This window comes from Pteronotus mesoamericanus, unplaced genomic scaffold, assembly GCF_021234165.1.
Source record: "Pteronotus mesoamericanus isolate MK-2021 breed Mesoamerican mustached bat unplaced genomic scaffold, CSHL_Meso_final contig_66, whole genome shotgun sequence".
Classification (NCBI taxonomy): Eukaryota; Metazoa; Chordata; class Mammalia; order Chiroptera; family Mormoopidae; genus Pteronotus; species Pteronotus mesoamericanus.
This window is the reverse complement of record NW_026555230.1, coordinates 2561214-2584592: the sequence shown is the minus strand read 5'-3', so window position 1 is coordinate 2584592 and position 23379 is coordinate 2561214. Positions and strand designations below refer to the sequence as shown.

The 23379-nt window shown below is 44.8% G+C and overlaps 1 protein-coding gene across 1 annotated transcript in view; it reads left to right on the top strand.

Annotated features, from left to right (window-relative positions):
• The first annotated feature begins 679 nt into the window (after positions 1–679).
• The window catches only part of MAMLD1 (mastermind like domain containing 1), a 78669-nt gene continuing 55969 nt past the window's right edge, over positions 680–23379 (top strand). Inside the window, exons 1-2 of the mRNA XM_054581810.1 lie at positions 680–775; positions 20713–22449. Coding sequence (XP_054437785.1) covers positions 680–775; positions 20713–22449 — 1833 coding nt within the window. The remainder of the gene's footprint in view (positions 776–20712; positions 22450–23379) is intronic.

The following is a 23379-nucleotide window of genomic DNA, read 5'->3' as shown; positions in this document are numbered from 1 at the left end:
GTAGACCAGTGTTCTGGGGTTTCATGAACTCCTTCTAACATTCATCGCTTCCTCCCACTGACTGTCAGGTTATGAATTGTCAGCTCACGTGGCCAGATGTTAACAGTGGCAGGAATAGGAGCTGCTCTTTCTATGAGTCATAAGGCTTACTCTAGCAGAGCTGAAGGGGCTGGCCAAAAGCCATCACCTCATCCAACCACCAAGGTTTTTCTTATAATAAAGCTGTGTCAAGAACAGCAGAGCCATTTCCCAGACCTCACTGCATATCACGCAAAAGCAAAGGCCAGACCTAGGACTGACATTGCCTGTCCTTAAACCCAGTGCTATTTTAGTTACATCAGGATGCTTCTCTGCCCATCCCTCAGCTCTCCAGAGAGCTTTGCTCTGCCCCATGGCCAGGGACTGCCATTTTATCCCATCCAACTACTTCCCAGAAGTGCCCCTCATCTCTGGGGAAGGGAGGGGCTCAATGAGGGCAATGGGGTGGGGAGAGACACTGGAAAAAGAATGTGGCTGACTACACCCAAACCTGTCCGTCAGTGAAAGACTGTGATTCACAGGATCAATGGTCTCATCTTCGTGTATGAAAGACAGTGTACTTTTTGTCTCCCTAAGCCCTGTGTCTAGATCATTTAGGAAAGTACCTGGGAGAGTCAAGAATAACATTGCAGGTCACACAATGGATGACTGGAAAACTTGGCTTATCATCAAGAATATTCTTCCCTGTATCACCATGGTGGAAAATCATCAGGAGCCCAGAAAGCTCCAGGAATTGGTCAGATGATGGGCCCCTGGAGGGGGGACTGTTGAATGCTTTTAATCTTAATCTTCAATGTAAGATTTATTACTGAAACTCTGTGTGCTAACTTGATGGCAGGGAACCAAGCCAAAGTGTAAGGAACTGGAATCTGACATAGAAGAGATCTCGGAGATGTGCTGACCCTACCTCTCCTGAGTCTCTGGAAGAGCAGGATATGCAGTCCAATGCTCCATCTGGATTCCCAGTCCAGTGATCTCTGCACCATACCCCGTGAAATAGAAAGAGACGAAGAGTGAGAGGGAAGAAAATCCTACTTTTTCTCTTCATAGAAACCAGGAATATGGGAATGACAGGCACTAGATGTATTGTATTAGCAATATCATTGACAACAGGAAGCCAGTAAGTAAGGTATAGAAAGAGATTTCTATTCAACATTTTGGCCTGATAACAGGAAGCCAGTAATTAGGGCATAGAAAAAGATTTCCATTCAACACTGTGGCCTTCATGTCTTTTTAAAAACTCATTGACAAATTTCTACTCACTTGCAATCCAGACATCATCTTTGTGTTGGAAAATCAGGGTTAGGGATTCCAGTGACAGATCTAGGAGCCAGGATGATAGAAGGGACCATGAAAGCCATTGGTTAGTTGAATTTGACGATAAAAACCTGGAAAATCACCAGTCTGCCAAGATTAGCTTGGTTCGTAGGAGTTGCAACAAAACACAGTTGCTGTTATCTCGGTGTATTAGATCTACAGACCTAATCTCTGAAATTAATAGAGCAGAAAGGAAATGGTTCTTATAGAGCCATGGGTCTGCTTCCTTCCTGTTCAGAGAACTAGGAGCTCAAAGCTCTGAGGTAATGTCATTTCACATAACTACAGGACCTGGATTCTGCAATCCCAAGGGTAATCCACTTTCAGTAAGTCAGCTTTCTGTCTAGTCTAGGATTCTTATATGTGCACAGGTGTTAGACAAGATTGTTGAAGTCTTTTCTCTTTTTTCCTCATTGTCTTCTACCAACAAGGTATTGAGAATGTGGTATCAAGTTGAGTATATAGACATTTACAAAACTTTGTTTACTGGAGTTCCAGGTCTCCCAAAGATGGCAGTCAGATGAGATGGCTGAGATGGAGCAATTACTTGGCCAGCAGTCTGTCCTCCAGATTGCCAGCACTTATGCCAGGGATCTTCTAGAAGGCAACCTTTAACCTCCATCCAATTATTGTTTTGTTTCTTGTTTCTCTTTTATGGTCAACAACCTCTTGGTAATGCATCCAGAGTCCATGATTAGTTCCGGCATGATTTTCAGTTCCTCCTTTGTGTCACACTTGTTTCCATCCCTGGGAGGAAAGAGTGGGTGAGTTGTAGTTGCAGATGCCCTCTTCCCCTTCTCCTCAGGGACTCCACCAATACCTTTTTAAAAGGTGTGATTAGTAAGTAATTGCTTTTGTTTTGGTCAGGTTAGACCCCAACACCAGAAGAGTTTTACCTAGATGGGTCCTTGGAATGGCCATCTGTGCCCTCACTCTGAAGAAGTTACCATTGTTCATGCTATTTCTAGTTTTGGCTTTTCTCTGTAGATGGCCTTTAGAGCCTTTCGTAAGCCTTGCCAATTCACCTGTATTGCTTTAGAGTCACTAGTTGGACTTGATCGAAATCAGCCCTTCCTCTTCCTCTATGGCGCATCTTGTTCTTCACCTTAGCTCTTGAGTCCAAGCTCTCCTAGAGACCTAGGATTTGCCCCAGTTCAGGGGGTCAAAAAAATGTCTTACACTCCAAAAGCACCTCTCTCGGATGACTCCTCTTTACAGTAAAAAACACATTTGTCTTCTTGAAAGATGCCTATGGTATCTGAAGGGGATGGCAGTGAGGGCGTCCGTTCCCTTGGCAAGGCCTGACAGATATGTGTGCATCAGCCAGCAACCAAGGAAGCTCTTGGTTTGAGTGCAGCTGAATGTTTGTGGCTGGTCAATCCCTGCAGCCTCAGAAAGATACCCGGTGCTGACATGGAGCTCAGGTGCATGCGCTGAGGATCTCAGAAGCTCAGATGTTTGTTGACTAAGGGACAGAAATGGATAGATTAAAAGTAGAATGGCCTGTCAGTTCACCATACAACCCGCTGTCCAAACAAGTTATTGCAGAGCCCAAAATGTGAGCAGCAGCAGGAAGTACTTTGCAGGAGCTAGGCTTGCATTTCCGGGGATGTGACCTGAGCTGCTGGGTCTTAGTTGTTTCTGTTGTGCGTGCTCGCTCTCACGCGCTCTTTCTTCCCCCAGCCCATGCTTCCTAACATCCATGGACAACACCCTGCACCCCAGATCCAGGGAACTATGTGCACATGGAAGCACATCATTTACACCACTCTTCCCCCATCTGCAGTCTTCCTCAATATGAAAATCTGATTCAGACACTGAGCTAACCTGGTTCTCTTGTCCATTCCTAAAAAACAAACTAACAACAACAACAACAAAAACTGATTCAGACACTGAGCTAACCTGGTTCTCTTGTCCATTCCTAAAAAACAAACTAACAACAACAACAACAAAAACCCATGTTCCAAGTCAAAGTCTGTTAATAAAATTCTGTCAGTCCCAAAGGAGACTTCTTGTAACCAGCCCCGAGATTTCCATGTGAATTATTGACAGCCCCCTGGCAGGAAAATATCCATCTGATACGATTATTGTTCTTGGTCTAAGACCAGGGCTCAGAACACCTTGATTCTAGTCTTGCTTCTGTGCCTAACTACCTATGGGGCTTTGTCCATCCTTTGTCCTCCCTGAGGACAAATATAAAATGAACCAGGAATAAGAATAGCCACCTTTAATTGAGTGTTGACTAGGCCCTAAACACTTGCTAATTATTTGGGGGGTATTATCTTCTGTAATCCTTAGGATAAACTTGAGATGAAAAAGTGATGGGAAATTGAGGCTCAGAGAGATTAAGCAATTTAGCCAAAGTCACCAAACATTTGGGCATCCACCCAAGGTTAATAAGGCATCTGATCTCTGTAGTTAGTGTATGGAGTTTTAACAGGAGGCAGAAGGAGAATGTTTGGTCTTCCTCTTTGAAATTAAGATCTCCATTCTGCCCCTAGATCAGTGTGTCGATTGATTACTAGTGCGAGAATCTCTAAAGCATTAACATTTCAGATGGGAGTGCTCCGGAGCCTGCACAGCCCAGCGTACTCATCTCTGTCTCAGTTGATTACCCCACCGCAAGTTGCAAAGATTCCCCAGCTCTGAGCAGGCACCTATTCTGTGCACAAGGCAACGCCAGACAAAATGGGATTGCTGAGGCCATTAGGCAGTTGAAGAAGGAAGAAGACATTGCTCTTTGCTCATTTTCTTTGTCTTTTCATTTAATGACAATAAATTGCTCACTCTATAGGTTACAGTGAGTTGGCATACAGGCTGTTCCTTCTGAGCTTCCCAACCATTCTTGATGGATGAGGACACTAAGGTCTGAGAAATCCAGTGACCTGCAGAAAGATGCCAGTTGAGAAGGTGGGAAGCTACGTCAAGTGTATCTGGGTTGTGTCCTAGTGCAGCCAGCTTTCCACCCATAGTATGAACAAAAGCAACTCCTCACCCCTTCTTCTTCTTACATTTAAATCCAAGTAGGCTGAAGGAGGTTGGGGAGGAGGCCTGAGTGTAACAGGGAATGTGGAGAATTGGGTGGCTACAAAAATACTGGCCATGTTCTACCTGGCTCTCTTCTTTAGACTGGTGAACTTAAAAATACCCAGCAGGAGAAGGTCTGTTCATCTCCTACTGCAGGGTTAGGATCTGTATCCATCATCCTTGGGAGCATATGCTTTTCCTTGTAAACAGATTACAGGACTCAGTAAAGAGACCTCAAATTTGATCCCAGGGCTGTAATCAGCGCTTTGTGAGACCTTCAGTAAGCCTGTTTCCTCTAGGTGCCCCATTTCCGTGGTCCCTTCTATGTGCCCAGCTCTGGGCTAAATCCTGGGCTACAGCAGTTCACAGTCAAGGAGCAAATTATTTCCAGGCTTTTTCTACTGGAAACAACCCTTTCCTGTTCTGTAGTTGTACTTGTCCTACCCTGGAGCCATGATGAGAGGATGGTTGATAGCACATTCATATGAGCTACTTTGTATGAATTAGCTCATCTACTATGACATGGGGATTAATATGTCCACTTCACTAGTAAGGAGACTGAGACTTTGAAAAAAGAGGGACTTTTCTAGTGTTACACAGTCAGTAGGCGGAAATTCAAACAACAAACCCGGGTGACTTGACCCCAAAGCTCTTCTTCTGCTGTTTCTCATTACCAGCTTAGGAGCTCAGATAGTTAGGCTTTCTTTAAACTGGCATGATGCTTGGGGTCAAAACAGAGTCTCAGATTACCTGGAGATTTTATTCCACTGGCAGAGACATCCCACAACAGAGAAAGAACAGAAACATCTTTGTTTCATCCTCGTGGATCTGTGGAACATTCTACCCGGCATCATCTACTACCCAGCGTACAAGCAGCAAGCCAGGCTGATTAAACACCCCCATGGGGAGGTCGGGACAGACAGCTGGGACTTGGGCTGAGTTATCTAAACGGGCCTCTTGGAAACCCAGAGAAGAAGCCCAGTGTAGCCTATGGGCATGTTGCAGATGTGGCCCTACTTCTAGGCACCAGGTCGTCCAGGGACCAGGTTAATGGGGAGGCAGCTATCCCTGACACTGAGATCTTGCATGAGTCCCTGGATTTCAATCTCTGCACCAGTACAATAGGGTTAATAATACACTCTCTCTCTACATCAGTGTTTCTGGATGATGATGAACAAGATGTGGATGTGAATGCAATATAAATCACACAGGGTATAACTTCCATTAACACTTTTTTTTTTTTAAATGATGAAAGGTTGGCACTGGCTCAGACGGGAGATGGGAAACATTTGTCCTTGCTGTTCAAGTAGAAACACACAGTATCCCTGAGGCCATCTCAGTCTCATCAACAGCCCCATTGCACTGAGGAAAGCTAGATTTATAGTGTAGCCCTGAGCATTCTGGGTCAAGGCTTGCAGTGCGTATGTGCCTTTCTATTTTGGGATCCCTCCCATGGATCACGCAGCTGTTTGCTCCCTTTGCTCCCTCCTCCTCCTGCAGTAAGGGTCCTTTCCTGCTCCAGATAATCCAACCAGGGTGGGCCACCTGTCAGAGGCCTTGCCCTCAGATGGATCTCTCCTGCCAGTGCTGTGCACTGCTTGGCTGTGCTGCACTGCTGGGCTCTGCATCTGGGTCATGCCTGAGTAGCCCAGTTCAGCAAACTGTTGGCCTGAAAATTGCAGTCTGTTTGAAGGAGAGGATGCTGAGAGGGGTGGTTCTGTTTGGCAGCTGGCTTCTGCTGGCATCTGGGAGATTAGCACTCACTGCCTATTTCCAGAAGCCTACACTGGCCTTGTTTGCATTTCTGCCTCACTCCTGCCCCCAGCTTCCTTGACTTTAGGCCCAAGATGACAGATGTCTGGAGCTTGAGCTCCCTGGGGAAGAGACTTAGACACTGTTGAACCCCAGGTTAGTGCCGCAGGGTAGCCTGGCTGAACTGAGGCTCAGATACCACCCCACTCTAGGGTATATATAAACCTGGGGACCAGGCCTGGGGATGCAGGCCTGGAACTCTGGGCTGACCTGTGACAGCTGAGGCCTCTTACCTTTACTGAGAATCCCTAACCGGAGAGCCTAATGTGACTCTGCTTGAAGACAGATATTCGGGTCATAAGCTGCCCTGAGGTGACATGTTCTAGAATTCAGGGTGGGGAATAGCATGTGCTTTTAATGTCTGGGCTACAGATTTTGATTTCTACAGTCAACACAGAATAATTTGTCCAAGGCCCCCCTCCTCCCCTTTTGCCCACTTTCCTTCTCCTCCTCTTCCTTCTTTTCTTTCCTTTCTCCTCCTGATTTCCTACCTGCCCTCTCACAAGATCTCCAACCTGCAAAGTACCAAAGTTAGAAAGGCAGGCAGGAGCCATAGGCTGCTGGACTTGACCCCTGGGGACCCAGACCCAAGCACCAGTCATGGCTGCCACTGCCACTACTTCCCACCCCCACCTCTCTATACAGACTTGCCTTTATCTGCCCCTCTCTAGTACTGTGGGATTCAGTCATTCTCCCGATTACCCATCCAGAGCTGCTCCTCCGTTAGGTTGCTTCCCAAGGCTGTCAGATGGCATAGCCACTGCCATGACCTTGAGACCTCTTGCTCTTACACCCTTCCTCCCAAGGCTCAGTATGTGGCACATAGTAAATCCTCAACAAGCAGTGGCTGCTGTTCCCCTTGGTCAGAAATCATCCCAGGCACTCCTTTTGTTGAACCCATGAGGCGAAAAACATACAAAGGAGAAAAGGGGTGCTTGTGTCCAGGGTCATTGGGCAAGCTAGCAAACTCATTAGAGTTCCAGAAAAGGGGCTGTCTGTTGGCCTTGTGCTGGAAATGTGAAAAGAACAAGATAATTTGCAGGGAAACTTTAGCTCTAATGGTTAATTCAAATCTGCAGATACCTTATCATGGGGCTAGGCATTCTGGAGGTACAGAGATGAGGAGAAAACAGTCCTGGCCTTCAGAGAGCTGTGTTGTGAAGACAGGAAATGCACAAGCCTAAGATGGCAGACTTGAGGTTGGCTAGTGCACCAGGCTGGGAATAGATGGGGTAGACGGTAAGGCCGTATTATCATAGACACCCATGAAGGTCTGATGAAAGTGGGTGTGCTTTAATCTGCTGGACAACATGAGAATTGTTCAAGAGTATAGAAAGGTTAGATGAGCAAGGCCAGGGGCATTTTGGAGGAGGCAGTGTTCTCTCCTTTCCCTGGGACCTGGGGAGCAACCCACCATCAGATATTCAATAACAACAACTGTCATTAGTGAAGGTGAAATGTGGCACTTGGGAGTATTACATACCTTGCCCACTTCTGAATTGGTCACTTAACTTGTTTGGTGGTCTGTCTTAAAGCTTGTCAGTTCCAAAAATATGGCCTACCACTGTCTTGTGTACAATAGGTCTATGTAGCTCCTTGAAGTAAAAGTAGGGCAATTTGGAAATAACTACTTCCTTGGGGAAAGGTGCACAGCTTGTTCTGTAGGTCAGGGGTTGGCAAACTCTGCCCCATGAGCTAAATCCGTCCCCCACAGCCTGTTTTTATAAATAAAGTTTTATTAGCACACAAGACACACTCAGCTGTTAACATACTGCATACAACAGAGTTGTAACAGAGGACACATGGCCTGCAAAGCCTAAGATATTTACTATTTGGGCCCTACAGAAAAAGTTTGCCCTTTCCTAATCTAGGTCACTGGGCTTTGGTTCTTTTTTTTTTCCAAGTCTGTAGTTTTCCCTAATAAATGAGTACTCCCCTCTGTGCTGCTTGAGGGAAAATCACAGATCTCATGCCTCCCCAAGTGTCCTGCTTCCTCTCCTCTGCCAAAGATGGCTCAATCCCCACTCTGGTTTCTATACCTATTCTAGAGTCCTTGCCTCAGTGGCTAGTCCTTTATTTTTTTTTGCAACGTCCATTTCTCCCTCTCCCATCAACATCCAGAGATACCATTTACAGATAGGTCAAGCCAGTCATTCCTCTGCTTAACTCCACAACCTACTGCCAACAACTTGCAGTCCACCACCTTTCCCATGGCCAGCAAAGCCCTGTGAGCTCACAGCTGCTTCCTGGGCTCACTGTGCACCAAGCCTACTGGCCACGTGCCTTTCCCTGGAACACGCCAAGAGCTTTGCTCAGGGCCTTCTCGTTTCTGTCCTCTTGCCTGGAATGTTCTGCTCCCAGCCTGTCTCCTAGACTGCATGTAGATGTCCGCTTAAATGTCTCAACTTCAGAACAGCCTGCTGGCTACTCTGTCACATCACTGTTTCTTCATTCTTCTGAAGAATACTGCTCATACTCTGTTCTTGTTCTTGTTGTTCACCTACTGTTTGTCCCACTAGAGTTCCATCTCCTTCTCAATCTGGTTCCCCACTTCCCTCCCTAGTGTGTGCTCATTCTGGTAGGATTTCTATTCTGGGCCTTCTACACAGTCCTGCTTTGTACAATTAGGAGCTTTTGTCTCTGTAGTGGGCACAAACCCAGTGACACTCTCCCTAGATCCAGTATTTCTAGAATAAGTCGCAGGCACCGAAGTTGTCTAGTCTTATTTAGGCCTTCCTGTGTAACACTGTCAGAAAATCTGAACATTCTCTTGTCTCTTCCTTTTTCAAGTCAAGACTTTGGAGTTTAGAACAGTGAACTTGGCTGGTATAAAATACCTTCAGGAAGCCAGCCTCCAAACACCAACATCCAACATCTGCTTTCTAAATATATGGCTTCAAAGAACTAAGTGTACTATAGCTAACTGCTGTCCATCTTTTTTTTTTTTTTTTTTTTTTGCCACATGACAGCTAAGGAATTTAGAAATGCTTTGCCCTTTCCTGTGGTTAAATCTGACATAAAATTAATTTATTGGCAGCATTTTAACAAACAAAAATCTCCTGTGTTTTCACCAGTAATTCAGATTTAATTTTCCAGGTGGGAAAAAGATAATTAACTGCAAGAAGATAGTTTTGAGGTTTCTGTTAATAACACATTTAAAGCAAGCCTTACTCCTCTGGCCCAGTCACTGGATCTTCTTACAGAAACGTATAAAAAGAAGAACATACCCTGTAAGGACACCCCCTGATCATTAGCACCTCTTCTACCACCACCATACCACCCTCACACCTTTCCCTTCACAATCGCCATCACCACAACCACCACCATCACCACCATCACATCTCCACCTCCACCATCACCATCACCACCCCCATTACCATTATCACCATCATTTCCACTACTACCACCATCACCACACCTTCATCATCACCACCACCATCACCCATTATCACCACCTCTACCACCACTACCATTACTGTCACCATCATCTATACCCATACCATCAGACCACCACCACTACCATCAATACACACACCCATACACACAGAAGCAGGGGATATTTTTCAGGATATCTGACACATTCCACAATGCAATCACAGAAAGAAAGAAATATTTTTAGATTGTCATCATTTCCAATATGCAACCTACTCCCGCTGCTGTGTGCTTTGCAGGTGTGGAACATCAGCACATGTTTGTGGCCAAAATTAAATTAGGAGTCATTACAAGAAAGGCCAATGTCACCAAGTGCACACCTTTCAAAAAGGATAAGTTTGGATGAAAGATCTTTTACTTCATAAAATGATTTACTGAGGATTTCCTTTAAGTGGCAAAATCTCATCGCATTTTTATTATGATTTGGTTTACAAAAGTTAGCCTTGTACACAGCTGTCTAGGATTGCAGCCAATGAGTAAAGGCAGATCTGTCTTGAATAGCAAATGCTGCTGATAAACCATGTTACAAGCTATTTTAGGACCACCAAAAATGCATTTGCATTTTCAAGAGTGGAAATAAAGAGAATATTTATTTGGTACATATGCCATGCCAGGCATGTGCTCACTTTACATGTGTGAGCTCATGTGATCTTTATAACAAATTTGTAAAGTAGGCCTCACTCTCCTAATTTGGTTGCACAGCATTGTGAATGTATTGAATGACACTGAATTGTACACTTAAAAAAGGTTAATTTTATGTTCTGTGAATTTTACCTCAATTAAAAAAAACCTAAAACATTTCACAATGTATGCGTATATTAAATCATAACATTCTATACTTTTAGAAAAATCATATTATACAACCTAAATATAAACAATTTTTATGTTGTCAGTCATATCTCATTTAAGGTGGAAAAAAAGGACCTAGACCATGGGGATGTCCTCTCTGGACTGATGTGATGGTTTTATGCCATGTCCCGTCCCAGCCTCTGCCTCTATGGCATCAGAACTCTAACAGCCTAGCTCTAAAATCTACTAAATGGGGTAGGTCCATCTGCTGTTAGTAGATTTTAGAGGCAGAATTTGGCTTTCGGAGGCTAAAATATACTTATTTTGTAAGCATGACTTCCAGAATACACCGAACTAACTCGGTGTCTCTGGATTCTTCTCCCACTTCACAGCTATCGGGTGTTTTATGCAACTGAATTCTTGCCATGGGCTAAAGGCTTTTGTCTTTTTATTTAGCCAATTGTTGGAGCACAGGCAAATGCAAAGTAACTTGTGTGTAAGCTTCAAGACTCATCCTTCAAACCTCCCAAGGCTTGGTACCTAATTTTGTCCATTTAACCTTATATTCTTTTTGGTAAAAAGGGCCCCCCCCCCCAGATCATATAAACTTCAGTCCCCACAAAGCAGCAATCTGCACCTGGAGAAAAAGGTGCTGAGCAGTCTGCAACTGTTTCTCTTTGCCCCATTTAAGCTACTAGAGCTGGTGTCCTGGTGATGGGGAAGAGTGCCTTCTGGGAAGACAGGACTGTCATCATGGTTCTCATCCTGCCGTTGCAATCCAGTGGGGCCTTGCTGTAACGAGAGAGATTGCTGCTGTGTTCACCCAGTGACAAGAATGTCTCAAAGATTTTCCAGATGGGAAGCTGGTGCTACCCAATATGGTGTGTGATTCTCACACAGTTCAAACTACCCCTTCTGTCTGCTTCATATATGGAAATCTAGGTCTGCCCACTGGCCCTTGGCTGCCTCCAACCTCAGGTTTGTGGCCTCCAATCTCAGCTTTGCTCCACTTTTCCCCTTCCCTGCATGATTTTGGCCTTGTCAGTTTAATGCAGGTGAAACATAGGTGACACTTGTTAACCTGGGTTCTGCACAGTCAGAGTTCTCTGGACCAGGAGAATGCCCTTTCCTTTGACCTTCAGCGTCTATTCCAGGCTCCAGGAAGCACCTGCTTTATCTATAGGCAAACCTTGCCAAATCCATTCAGCCATTTGAAACAAAGTCCATCTCTTTCTTTTCCCCTAAGTAATCATCTTGTAGCAACACGGGAGTGTGTTTGGACACCAGCTCATGGTTTCTTCCTGTTGAAACGGGTCAGACTGGGTGTTAGAGACACTCACCCACAGGCACATCTCTTCTGGCTCTGGACCTCAGCAGCCCTAACATGAGTGGGAGGGACCAGCCTGTCTCTAAGGGCCTGGCATTCTGACAGCCCAGGAGTATAAGGTTAGCACTCAATAAAGGCTTATTCAGTGACAGATTACTTCAAATCTTCTCTTGGGATGGTACGATATGAATTAAGAGCTCATTAAATCTATATGCCATATGCATCTATAGGTTTGGGGCCATTCTTAGAGTTACCAATTCTTCTAGCTGCTGTATTTATATTACAGAAAGGGAGAACACAGTTCTAGAAAATCCCACACCTGGGCCACCTCGTTTGCATTTGTTGGAGCTACCATTCAGATAGTTCTGCTTGAAGCTTGTTAAAGTCACAAGTTTTCACACTCGGGTGAGTGCTGCAGACAATGTGGGAGAACCAAGAGTGGTGGGTAATGGGGAGCAGCAGGAGGTGGAATTTAAAGGCAGCACTGCTGGCTGTCAGGTCAGTACTGTCAGGACTAGGCCACTCACCTTCCGCCACCCTCACGTGATGCCCCATCTTAGTGGATGGGTCCTTATTTGTCAAAGAGCAAGCCAAGTCCCATTGCGGAGATCTATATGGCAGCTTAGGGACCCAAGATCTGGAGAATAACATCAGTAACAATTACTGCTCCCAATGTGCACACCTCAACAATGCTGTGAGGTACACACAGGCAGACCAGGCACCTATTTTATAGAATAATCAATTGAGGCTCAGAGAGTGGGAGTGACTTATAGTCACACCACAAATGGAAGATCTAGGACTTAAAGTTTTCTGGTATCTACTCCAGGGCTCTTTCCTCCACCCCACCTGGCCTCTGTCTGCATCGGGCACTGAGCATGCAGTCTGTGGGCTCAGGGCAAGCCAAACACACCAAGAAATCCCCTATTTATAGGTCAAGAATCTTACTCCAAACCATCTGTTAGCAGAGATTCATTCCTGAGACAAACTGACTCCTCCTGAAGCCAATCAGCATTCAAGGTTCCCTGCCATTCTGAACTACCCTAGGATTCTCCAGAGCCGCATGTCTTGCAATTCTGGAAATGCTGAAAATTTGGCTTGTTCTACAGAAAGGTCAGTTTTAGTTAGTGGGGACATTCTTCTGAAAAACAAACATGCAAATGACACATATGCCCAAATATAGACATTTATACTATATACATGGATACTAATCTGATCCCATGTATATATTTAGGCGTATTCTCTCTCCCTCCCTCCCTCCCTTTCTTCTCCTACCCTTGCTTTCTGCAAACTTAATCCTGATGTAGCATTGTCTTCTCTCTTCTGGGGCTACCTCCACTGTGCCCCATGATGTCTTTATTTCTTTCTTCTGAGCAAGTCTAGGAATCACCTTTATCTCAGAAGGCCTGCAATCCAATCTAGTTGGCCAACATCAGTTTCAAGGGCACTCATAGGGGGAATGTGAACCAGTATTGAAAAGAGCTGTTGATGGAGTATGGAGGCAGTTGTGAGAGACAGACTAAGAATCAGCAAGCAGATTACCCTCAGCTGAACTGGAGGAAACACTAGTGAGGAAGAAAGGGGAAACTGATAAACTATTTTCCCCTTTTTGACATCTTTGCCCAGGGCCAATGTGTTCAGTGCCTACTGGAAAAACTGAGGCTCACTGAGCTCATCTCTCCTGGATACTTTCAGCCTACTACAGTCTTACCTAGTAGGACCGGTGAATATTTTTGCAGGCCGTTCATTGGTGTCCATATTAAACCATGTTATAAGTGTTTATAACAGCCTGTGCAACTTCTTCAGGAAGATTAATATATCCATATATAGTATATTTTTATCCCCTTATGCCAATTTTATGAGCCTGGAGTATACTCTTATAATCTAAACCTTTTCCAAGAAATACTTGCCTTTTGTGACATTCTGAACTAAAAGTGAAGAAAAGGGAAGAATTGCCGTTATGTTATTGTTTAGAGAAAACCAGAAATAATATTGACTTCAGAGCTGAACTTGGTCCCGCTCAAAAGGGTTGCCTTTGTTTTCTCATTATTTAGGGGGTGGGGAAACCATCACATGCTTTCAGATGCATTTTAATGAGTGTTTATGAAGCTGTGGTGATCACATTGGTGGCTTTGTCTGCCTGATTATGAAATGGGAGTCTTTAGGCATTTGTGGATAAAGTCATTCCTTTCTTAAAAATGCTAGGGCACCAACTGCCTTGGTTGGTGTGGGTCAGTGGGTTGGGCACCATTCTGCAAACCAAAAGGTCGCCAGTTCGATTCTTGTTCAGGACACATGCCTGAGTTGTCGGCCAGGTCTCCAGTTGGGGGCATGTGAGAAGCAACCAATAGATATTTCTCTCCCTCTCTTTCTCCTTCCCTTTCCTTTTCTCTAAAAATAAGTAAATAAAATTTTAAAAATGCCAGGGCACCAACCGTCCCATCCTGGGACCCTTCCCCACACACATTAAAGGCAGGATCTGTGAGGTCTCAGGCTGGGAGTTGGGACACCTGGGGTATAGTGTTGCCATTATACCCTAACTAGTTGTATGACCACAAACAAATCACATCACATTTTGTTTTGTGTAAAAAGAGGAAGTTGAGATGTGTTCTCTAAAAATCCTGCCAATGTCTACTGATTCACTTTTTTTAACTTTATTTTTAAATTTTTTATATTTTTAAATCATGTTCATTCATTACAGTTGTCTCAGTTGTTCCCCCTTTACCCTCCTCCACCCATCCCACCCCACCCCCCTCTCCCACAGTCAATTTCCACTCTGTTGTCCATGTCCGTGGGTCATTCATACATGTTCTTTGTTTAGTCCCTTCTTCTTCTTTCTACCATTATCCTCCTTCCCCATCCCCTCTAGTCATTTTCAGTCTGCTCCATGTTTCCTTGCCTGTGGTTTATTTTGTTCGTTAGTTTATTTTGTTGAATAGATTCCACTTATAGGTGAGCTCATACGGTATTTGTCTTTCACCGACTGCCTTATTTCACTTATTGTACTATTCTCCAATTCCACCCATGTTGGGGCAAAAGGTAGGAGTTCCTTCCTTCCTTCCTTCCTCCCTCCCTCCCTCCCTCACTCCCTCCCTTCCTTCCATCCTTCCTAGATGCACATTGATTTTATTTATTTATTTACTTTTTTAAATGTCAAAATGCATTATAAAATATTAAAAAAAATTAAATCCATTATAAAGTCTCAGTAATTAAAACATGACACTCACACAGAAATAATCAAGTAGATCAATGAAATAAAATAAGGATTCTAGAAACAAATGTATATATCTGTCTAACAATGATAATATATCTGTCTAATATGATTAAATTGATACTTCAAATCAATGGGGAAAATAAGGCTTATTCAACATATAAAGTGCATGGACCAATATTACTTGAAATAAAAAAAAATGTAGAGCCCTATTTCACACATTATACAAAAAATATTCAGGTGAGTTAAAAATCACTATGTAAAATCTAAGCAGTTTTCGGAGAAAATTCAAAATATTTTTCTTACCCTGAAGTAACATATTCAAACCCAGAAGTTATAAAGTAAAATATTGACAATATGACTATATTAAACATTTAAGACTACATAGTAACATACATATAAAAAAAAGTTAAAGGACAAGTAACAGAATAGGAAAGTATTTGCAACACATCTGATCTGAAAAAGGGTTAATAGTTTTTTGTTTTTGTTTATTTTGGGTTTTTTTTGTTTTTTTAGGGAAAAAATTCTACAAACATTGGTCAAAAAATGGAAAAAGAATACCAAAAAGTCATTTAAAGCTTTTTAATAATAATAGAAATAGGCAAGAAATATATAAGAACAGGTTTAGTTTCGACAAATAATAAAATAATTAAAATAATACGTCATTGTCACAATCAGATGAATAAGTATTTAAAATATTGGTTAATATCAAGTATTGGTGACTGTGGAAGGAACTGGGTATTCATAGACTCTATTCCTCCATCTTCTTAAAGCAGTCCCTTTAGCATATTTTGCAATGCTGGTTTGGTGGAGGTGTATTCTTTTAACCTTCTTTAATCTAGGAAACTCCTTATTTCACCTTCCATTTTAATTGAGAGCTTTGCTGGGTAGAGCAATCTTGGTTGCAGGCCTTTGCTTTTCATGACTTGGAATAGTTCTTGCCATTCCCTTCTGGCTTGCAGCGTTTCTTTTGAGAAGTCAGCTGCTAGCCGTATCAGAGCTCCCTTATACATTACTACCTCTTTCTCCCTTGTTTCCTTTACGATTCTCTGTCTTTGATATTTGCCATTTTAATGATGATGTGTCTTGGGGTGGGCCTCATTGGGTTCCTCTTGAATGGGACCCTCTGTGCTTCCTGGACTTGTGTGACTTTTTCTCTCCTCCAATCAGGGAAGTTTTCCATCATTACTATTTCAAACAGGTTCTCTATCCCTTCCTCCTCCTCTTCTCCTTCTGGTATCCCTATTACACGGAAATCATTACGTTTCAGGTTGTCCTGCATTTCCCTGAATGCCTCTTCATTCTTTTTCAGTCTTTTTTTCATTTTCTTGCTCTTTCTGGGAGCTTTTTTCTACCTTATCATCCAGCTTGCTGATTTTTTCCTCAGCTTCATCTAGCCTACTTTTGATTCCTTCTACTCTGTTCTTCAGTTCAGAAATGGTATTCTTCATTTCCTCTTGTGTCTTATTGATAGTTTCTATGTCCTTTCTCATGCTGATATAGTTTGCAGCAAGTTCCTCTTAGTTTCCCTGTAGTTTTTGGTAATTCTCTCTGAGCTCACTGAGCTCATTGAGCTTCCTTAGAACTGTTGTTTGGAACTGAATATCTGATAGTTTACGTGCCTCTATTTCCTTTAGTTCTCTTTGTGGGGATTCCTCCTTTCCCTTCAAGTCGGGGGTATTTCTTTTTCTTCCCATTATTTGTGAGGCTCTTCTCTTGTTAATTAATTAATTAATTTGCTTCTTAAATTGATCTGTCTTGATTTCTTGACTTTGTGGTGTGAACTTCTATGGTAGGAGGACTCTGTTTTTTCTTTTCTGGATCTGTCTCTGATGATGTCAGATGTTGACCCTGTCTGACCGTAGGCAGTCTGTTCGAGACTTCTAGGAATCTACTATCTGTAGCTGTCTACTTCAACTGTTAATCTAGACACTCTGCACTCAGCAGAGAACCTTAGACACCACAGGGTAGGGCAGAGGCCCTCCTGGGGTGGGGGGTTATTGGGTCCTCTCACACTGCTGCCGCTCAGGGGAGTGGTCTGCCTGAGTCAGATGGCTGCTGACATATAGGGGAGGAGTCAGCGCTGAGGTCCCGCAGGCTACTCTCTCAGTTCTATCCCCAAAGGCTCCTTCCGCAGTCCCTCCTCAGGCGTCTCCAGCCCACTCTGCCCACGCCTTTGCTGAAGTCCAGGGCAAGTGGCTGCAAATAAAAATTTATGCGTTAGCCCTTAATTGACTCTCTGCATCCCCAGCTACCTGTCTCTGGCAGAGCACAACCCTGCCACTCTTTGCAGCTAGCTGTTATCTGTGTAGTTTTGGGGCTCTGGTGCTGTAGGCTGGACATCCCCGCCTATGATTTATGCTCTTCTCAGGGGGATGCAGCTGGCCGTCTCAATATCCGCCTGGTGCTGCCGCCCTTGCGTGCTCCACTTTCCCTCTCGAGTCTCTAGTGTACTCCTTACCAGTTAGGTTGTGCTAAAGCTGATTCTTCTGTCTGTCCAAGGTTAAAAGGCTCCTATCTTGCTATTGTTCAGTTGATTGTTCCAGGTGATTTCTCCACAATTTAGTTGTAATTCCAGGATGGTCCTGGGAGGAGGTCAGTGTGACTTCCACTCACTCCTCTGCCATTTTTAGTCTCTGATTCACTTCTTGTAAAAATAGGAAAAATTAAAAACCTCACAGTGAGTGGGCAGGAGGATCATGAGCAATGCATGGATTGAAGGAAGTAGTGTTTGACTGGTAGCTGGGACCAATATCTTGCTCTTAATGAGTCCACACAGACTGGAAAACAGCTCATGCATGAAGCTGGAAGGTTTGCTAGAGGGATCTGAAAGTTTGGTTGGGGATGTGTCAAAAGCAAAAGCAAAATGAAAAGTTGAGAGAGCAGAAGTCATTCAGGAATAGCAAGCTATTGCTATTTGCTGCTTTGATCTAAAATGGTGGCCACAGGAGTCAGTCAACACCCAGCCCAGGAAGGCAGACCTCAGGCCAGCACCCACTGGCCTGGGTTACCTGGCAAAGATGTCAGTGTGCACTGAGCATGGGGGACAGCCCAGCCAGCTTCTTGCAATTGAGATGACTAACAGATCATGGAACTGCACAAGAGGAGGCACTGAGACAAGCCTGTATCTGGGGCAAAATTAATAGATTGCCGTACCTCACCAATGCCTAGTGACAGTAGATACATTTATAGTGAGTCTGGATAGTTCTGTGTAAACTCGTCCACCTTCCCCAGCCTCGTTTAGGCTTGCCTGGGATTCTGGCCAGTCAGTCAGGGTGCTGCAGGCTAACCGTTGAAAAATCTCACAATAAAATCTCAAATTCAAAGCCACATGGCCCCTACTAAAGAGGAATCTCCTTTAAGTCCACTGAGAAAGGAGAGCTCAGAGAGGCTCTCATCTGCCCCTTTGCTGAAATCGCAGCCTTGACGAATAACACTGTACACCCAAAGCATTCAGTGAAGTGAGTGGCTGTCCAGCTGCATGCAGATTTGAGACAGCAAGGGTGGCACCCGCTGCAACAATTGGATCCACATGCAGTGAGGCTGCCATTAACATCCCACAGGGGACTTCTGGGATCTACTTTGTCATTGAGGAGCTGGGTGGTTTCCTAAATTGGAATTGAGTGGGGAACATTGGCTTGGATGCACTAATGGGTGTCTGAAAAGTTCTGTGAGAGCTGGAGAACCTTGTCCTTTGTCAGTGGTTCCTGATATTACATTTAGCATCCAGGAGTCACTCCCTGCTTTCTCCACCTCCTGCTACCTTAGTCCCAACAGGTTAATGGCAGACGTACAATTAAATGAATACTCCAGGAGCACACATAACCTTACACGTATTCCAGGCCACTGTGACTCATAGCCTCTGCCCCCCTTTCCTTCCTATCCTCCAAACCCATCCTTCCCTTGCCTGGTTCTACATAGACTTCACAATCATTAAAGCTGTCTTCCAATCCAAGACATCACGAACAGCACGTTGGGCCCAGCCACAGCTATCAGTATCCCTGCACAGGATCCTATATATAAAACCCACACTCAGTCATTCCTTATTGATCCATTTTATACATTTCTATTTTCAATATATTGGATTTCTTTGATCTTTTTGGGAGAATGTAGGAAAGACAAATTTCAGTTTGGGCTCAGTGACTTCTTTGTGGGCTGCTCCATATTGATTGAGTGAATGACCAGGACAGCATGTGGCCTGATCATTTCAAAAGGAAAGGCAAAGAAGTAGGCAAGCCCCCTCACTAAGAGTGGTGGAACCCCTTCTGTAAGGATGAGGCAGTCAGTGTGCTGCCCCCTGGTGAATTAGGGCAGTGGGTAGGGAGGCAGCTGGGTATTCACAAAGGGGCTTTGCATATGCCTTTCAGCTGAGCAACTCTGAGCAAGCCCTACTCCCTCCCTGGGTCTCCAGGTCTCTGTCTTTAATAGGACAAGGTTGGACTCCCAGGGCTCTTCCAGATCTGCCCTTTGTGATACCAGCTACCAGTTAGTGAGGATCTGCTAGGTGCCACAGAATCTATCTATTCCACATGAGAGTCAGAGTAGTGTCATAAGATGAGAACTGAAATTATGCTCATTTTACAAATGAAAAAACTGCAGCTCAGAGATGTTAAGTGGCAAGGCCAACATGTAGCTGTGTCTGCCTCGGGACCAGGGCCCTATGCCACACTGCCTCTACCTGTGCTCCAGGTCACTGATTCTCACCGTGGCTGTCCATTTAGAATCACCCAAGGAGCTTTGAAAAATATCAGATGCCTGAACCCCACCCCAGATGAGATGGAAGCAGTTCGTTTGTGGTGGGAGAAGTTGAGAATCTGGATGCTTCTAAATGATTCTAATGTGCAGCAAGGTCTCAGATGTGCAGCTCTGGGAGCTCTCTTTTGATATTCAGTCTACCATGAGAGTCATGACAGTTGTTGTGCTAGCATGCCTCCACACACATATTGTCTACCCAGTGAGCCAAAACCAAAGGAACAGTACTGGGTGCCCCAGTGAGACTTCCAAAGTTAAAAGGGGGTTCTTACTACATGAAAAAAAATGCTTGAACAGAAATATATCTATTAGACTGTTGGCATTTAGGTGATTTTCAAGCCCCTCTTCACCTACTCATATCCCTCTACTTCACTCCACTCTTTCTCTTTTACTTTCATGTCATAGCCATTAACATAACAGCTACGGATGACTATAAAATGTGAAAGAGTAGGAAATACTGCATTACAGCTTTGTTCCTAAATGTATCATCTTATAAATTGTGGGTAGCTCCCCCAATATGCAGATTGCAGATTGAGATCTCTTCCTGTTGTTTCATATCTCCTCAACCTGAGGATGCATCTGCAGAGAATTTCTTATTTAGATAGCTTTATACTCTTTTGTGTTATATCCCCATTCCTATTAAAAAGTCACTCCCATTAAAAACAAGGAATACAAAATATAGAGAATAGAAAGGGGATTGCCAGTCCTCCCCAAGAGGTCACTATCCCAAACATTTGCATTATATGTTCTCCCAAGTTATGTTTCTATCTCACAGCAATAAATGAAACACGGCAGCAAAGAAACAAGCATTATGGTTCCAAATATAGGCTGTACTGTAGAGTTTTGACAATTTTAAGTCTTGAAACTGAGATATATTTTATCTTGCAAGTTTGCTGTTCATTTACTTTATTGTACCAAGACTTTATAAAAACCTCTCTCCCTCTCTCTCTCTCTGCCCCCCCCCCTCCCTGCCTCTCACTCTCTCACTCTCATTCTCTTTCAGCCACAGGGAACCATTAAGAGGAGACAGGAAGGAGACAACTTCCAGCTTCCAGGCATGGCTGACGGGGGTTACCCTCATAAAATCAAGAGGCCTTGCCTCGAAGATGTTACCCTTTCTATGGGCCCAGGTGCCCATTCTAGCACACCCTGTGCAGACCTGCAAGTTCCTCCATTGACAATGAACACTAGCCCTTCAGCTATGGGAGCAGCAGGCCATTCATTACTACTTGAAAATAATCCCATGAATGGCAGAGTAATAGACCAGCCATTTATGGTACCACCGAGTGCAGAAATGAGACTCAAAGGGCCCACCATTCCTTACTACGACAAAACCAACAGCATGATGGCTATGGAGCAGGACCAGGAACTTCAAGATCTGCTGGAAGAGCTAACAGAAATTCAGGGCTCTTCTCCAAATGAGCTAGATCTTGAAAAGATACTGGGGAGCAAGCCAGAAGAACCACTGATCTTAGATCACTCCCAGGCAACCCTGAGCACAACTTGCAAGCCTTCGGCTCAGATGCCACACTTGGAGAGCTTTGATTCCAACAAGGAGTTTGCTTCTGGTTGCAGCCAGGTCACCGGCGTGTCACTTCAAATCCCACCCTCCTCCGCAGGGATCAGCTATACTATTCCCTCTGCCAGTAAGCAGATGGTCTCATCCAATTCTGCAACAACACAAGCCAAGAGCCAAGTCCAAGCAATGCTCCCCATGGCTTTGCCCCCACTCCCAGTGCCTCAGTGGCATCATGCCCACCAACTGAAGGTGTTGGCAGCCAGCAAGCAGGGATCTTCTACAAAGCAGCCAGGGCCCACTTCTGGTTGGTCCAACCTGACTCCTCTAGGCCTCTCCCTACCTTACCGCCCAGGGCCATCACCACACCCACCACCACCTTTCAACCCGCAGAGCCTCATGGTATCCTGCATGTCATCCAGCAACCTGCCAGGGAGTGCTCTCCAAGGATCTTCCAATGCCTTACTCTCAAGCATGGTGTCCAGCAGCAGTGCTGCCCTTGTGCCCACCATGTCCTGTGCTCCTGAGAAGCTCCCCAGCCCAGCTCTCAATCAGCAGCCGCAGTTCAGCCCACAGAGCTCCATTCTTGCCAACCTAGTGTCTTCAACCATTAAAAACCCTCAAGGCCACCTGATGTCTGCTCTGCCGACCAGCAACCCAGGGCCCTCCCCACCCTACCACCCAGAGAAGCTCTCCAGCCCAGGTTTGCCACAGCAGTCCTTCACTCCGCAGTGCTCCCTGACCCGGAGCCTCCCTCCCAGTAGTAATCCGCTAAGTCAGCGCCAGCAGCAGCAGCAGCAACAGCAAACAAATGCCATCTTCAAGCCCATGATCACCAACTCACCCAAGACCCTGAGCATGATCATGCAGCAGAGACTGGCCAACTCAAGCCCAGGAGCCCCGGAGCCTTTTACTTTTGGCAACACCAAGCCTTTGTCACATTTTGTTTCTGAGCTGGGCTCCCAGAAGTTGGCTTCCATGTCTGCCAACTCTAGGCAGCCTTCCCTGCTCCACTATCTACAGCAGCCTATGCTGACAGAGGCATCTTCTGCCACTGCCTCCTCCATGGCCACGGCCACCTTGCAGTTGCAGCAGCAGCAGCAGCAGCAGCAGCAGCAGCAGCCGCAGCCGCCTGACCGTTCTGCATTCCTCCTGCAGCAGATGATGCAGCAGCCTCAGGGCTTTCAGCGACCAGTAGCCTCGCAGTCCATACCTCCTCTGCCCAGACAGGTAAGACAGTGTTATATCTGGTTGGGTTCCTTCATTTTGGAAATAAGAACTGTGGCTCATGCTATTGATACCTGGCTTTGGAGGCAAATCCAGGCTCTAGTCCTCCCTGAGACTGGACTTGACTCTGGAAAAGTCTATTGAAACCAGCTAATTCTGCCTGATTGAAGCACAGAATTAATTAGTGCAAAGTTATGGTTTCAGTTCTTGTGTAGGAGGAAAAACTACACCCACAGGTGCTGCCAGGGGAAGGAACCGGGGGTGAACAGTCACAATTGCACAGAATTGCCTTCCCCTGCACTGGGTCATGGAGTCTGTTCCCTCGCACAGGACCAGTGAAGGCTTCATAAGATGCAAGTAAATTGCACTGAAGCATTTAAATCTTGTCCCTGCTGGTGTAAGGTTAAACACCGAGCCTTCTAGAAATGCCACAGCAGACTTACGCTGGGCAGCTCCAGTGTACTGCTTACCCCACTGCTCTGGATGCTGAAGCAGGTCCGAAATGGAAAGGACAGATGAATGTAAGGTAGTTTGTCTTACCATCTCCATTTTGCACACAAAGAAGCAGAGGCTCGTAGAGCTGAGATGACTTTCCCAGAGTCACACAGTTATCAGGGCAGAGCAGCAACTTGAGGCCAAGCAGTCTTGCTCCAGAGCCTATGCTCTTCTCCAAATTACTGTGACTTTTCTCTCCTTCATTTATACAGCCTTATCAGTCACTAAATTCAGCTGATTCTTCCTGGGTGGTGCCTATCACAGTTTCCATTTTTCATTGTTCTGAAAACTATCTGTATTAGTTACCTATTGCCATGTACCAAATTATCCCAAAGCATCTACTTCAAACAACATACATATATTATCTCATGGTTCTGTTGGTGGGAATCCTAGCACAGCTTAGCTGGGTCTTCTAGCTTTGAGTCTCTCATAAGGCTA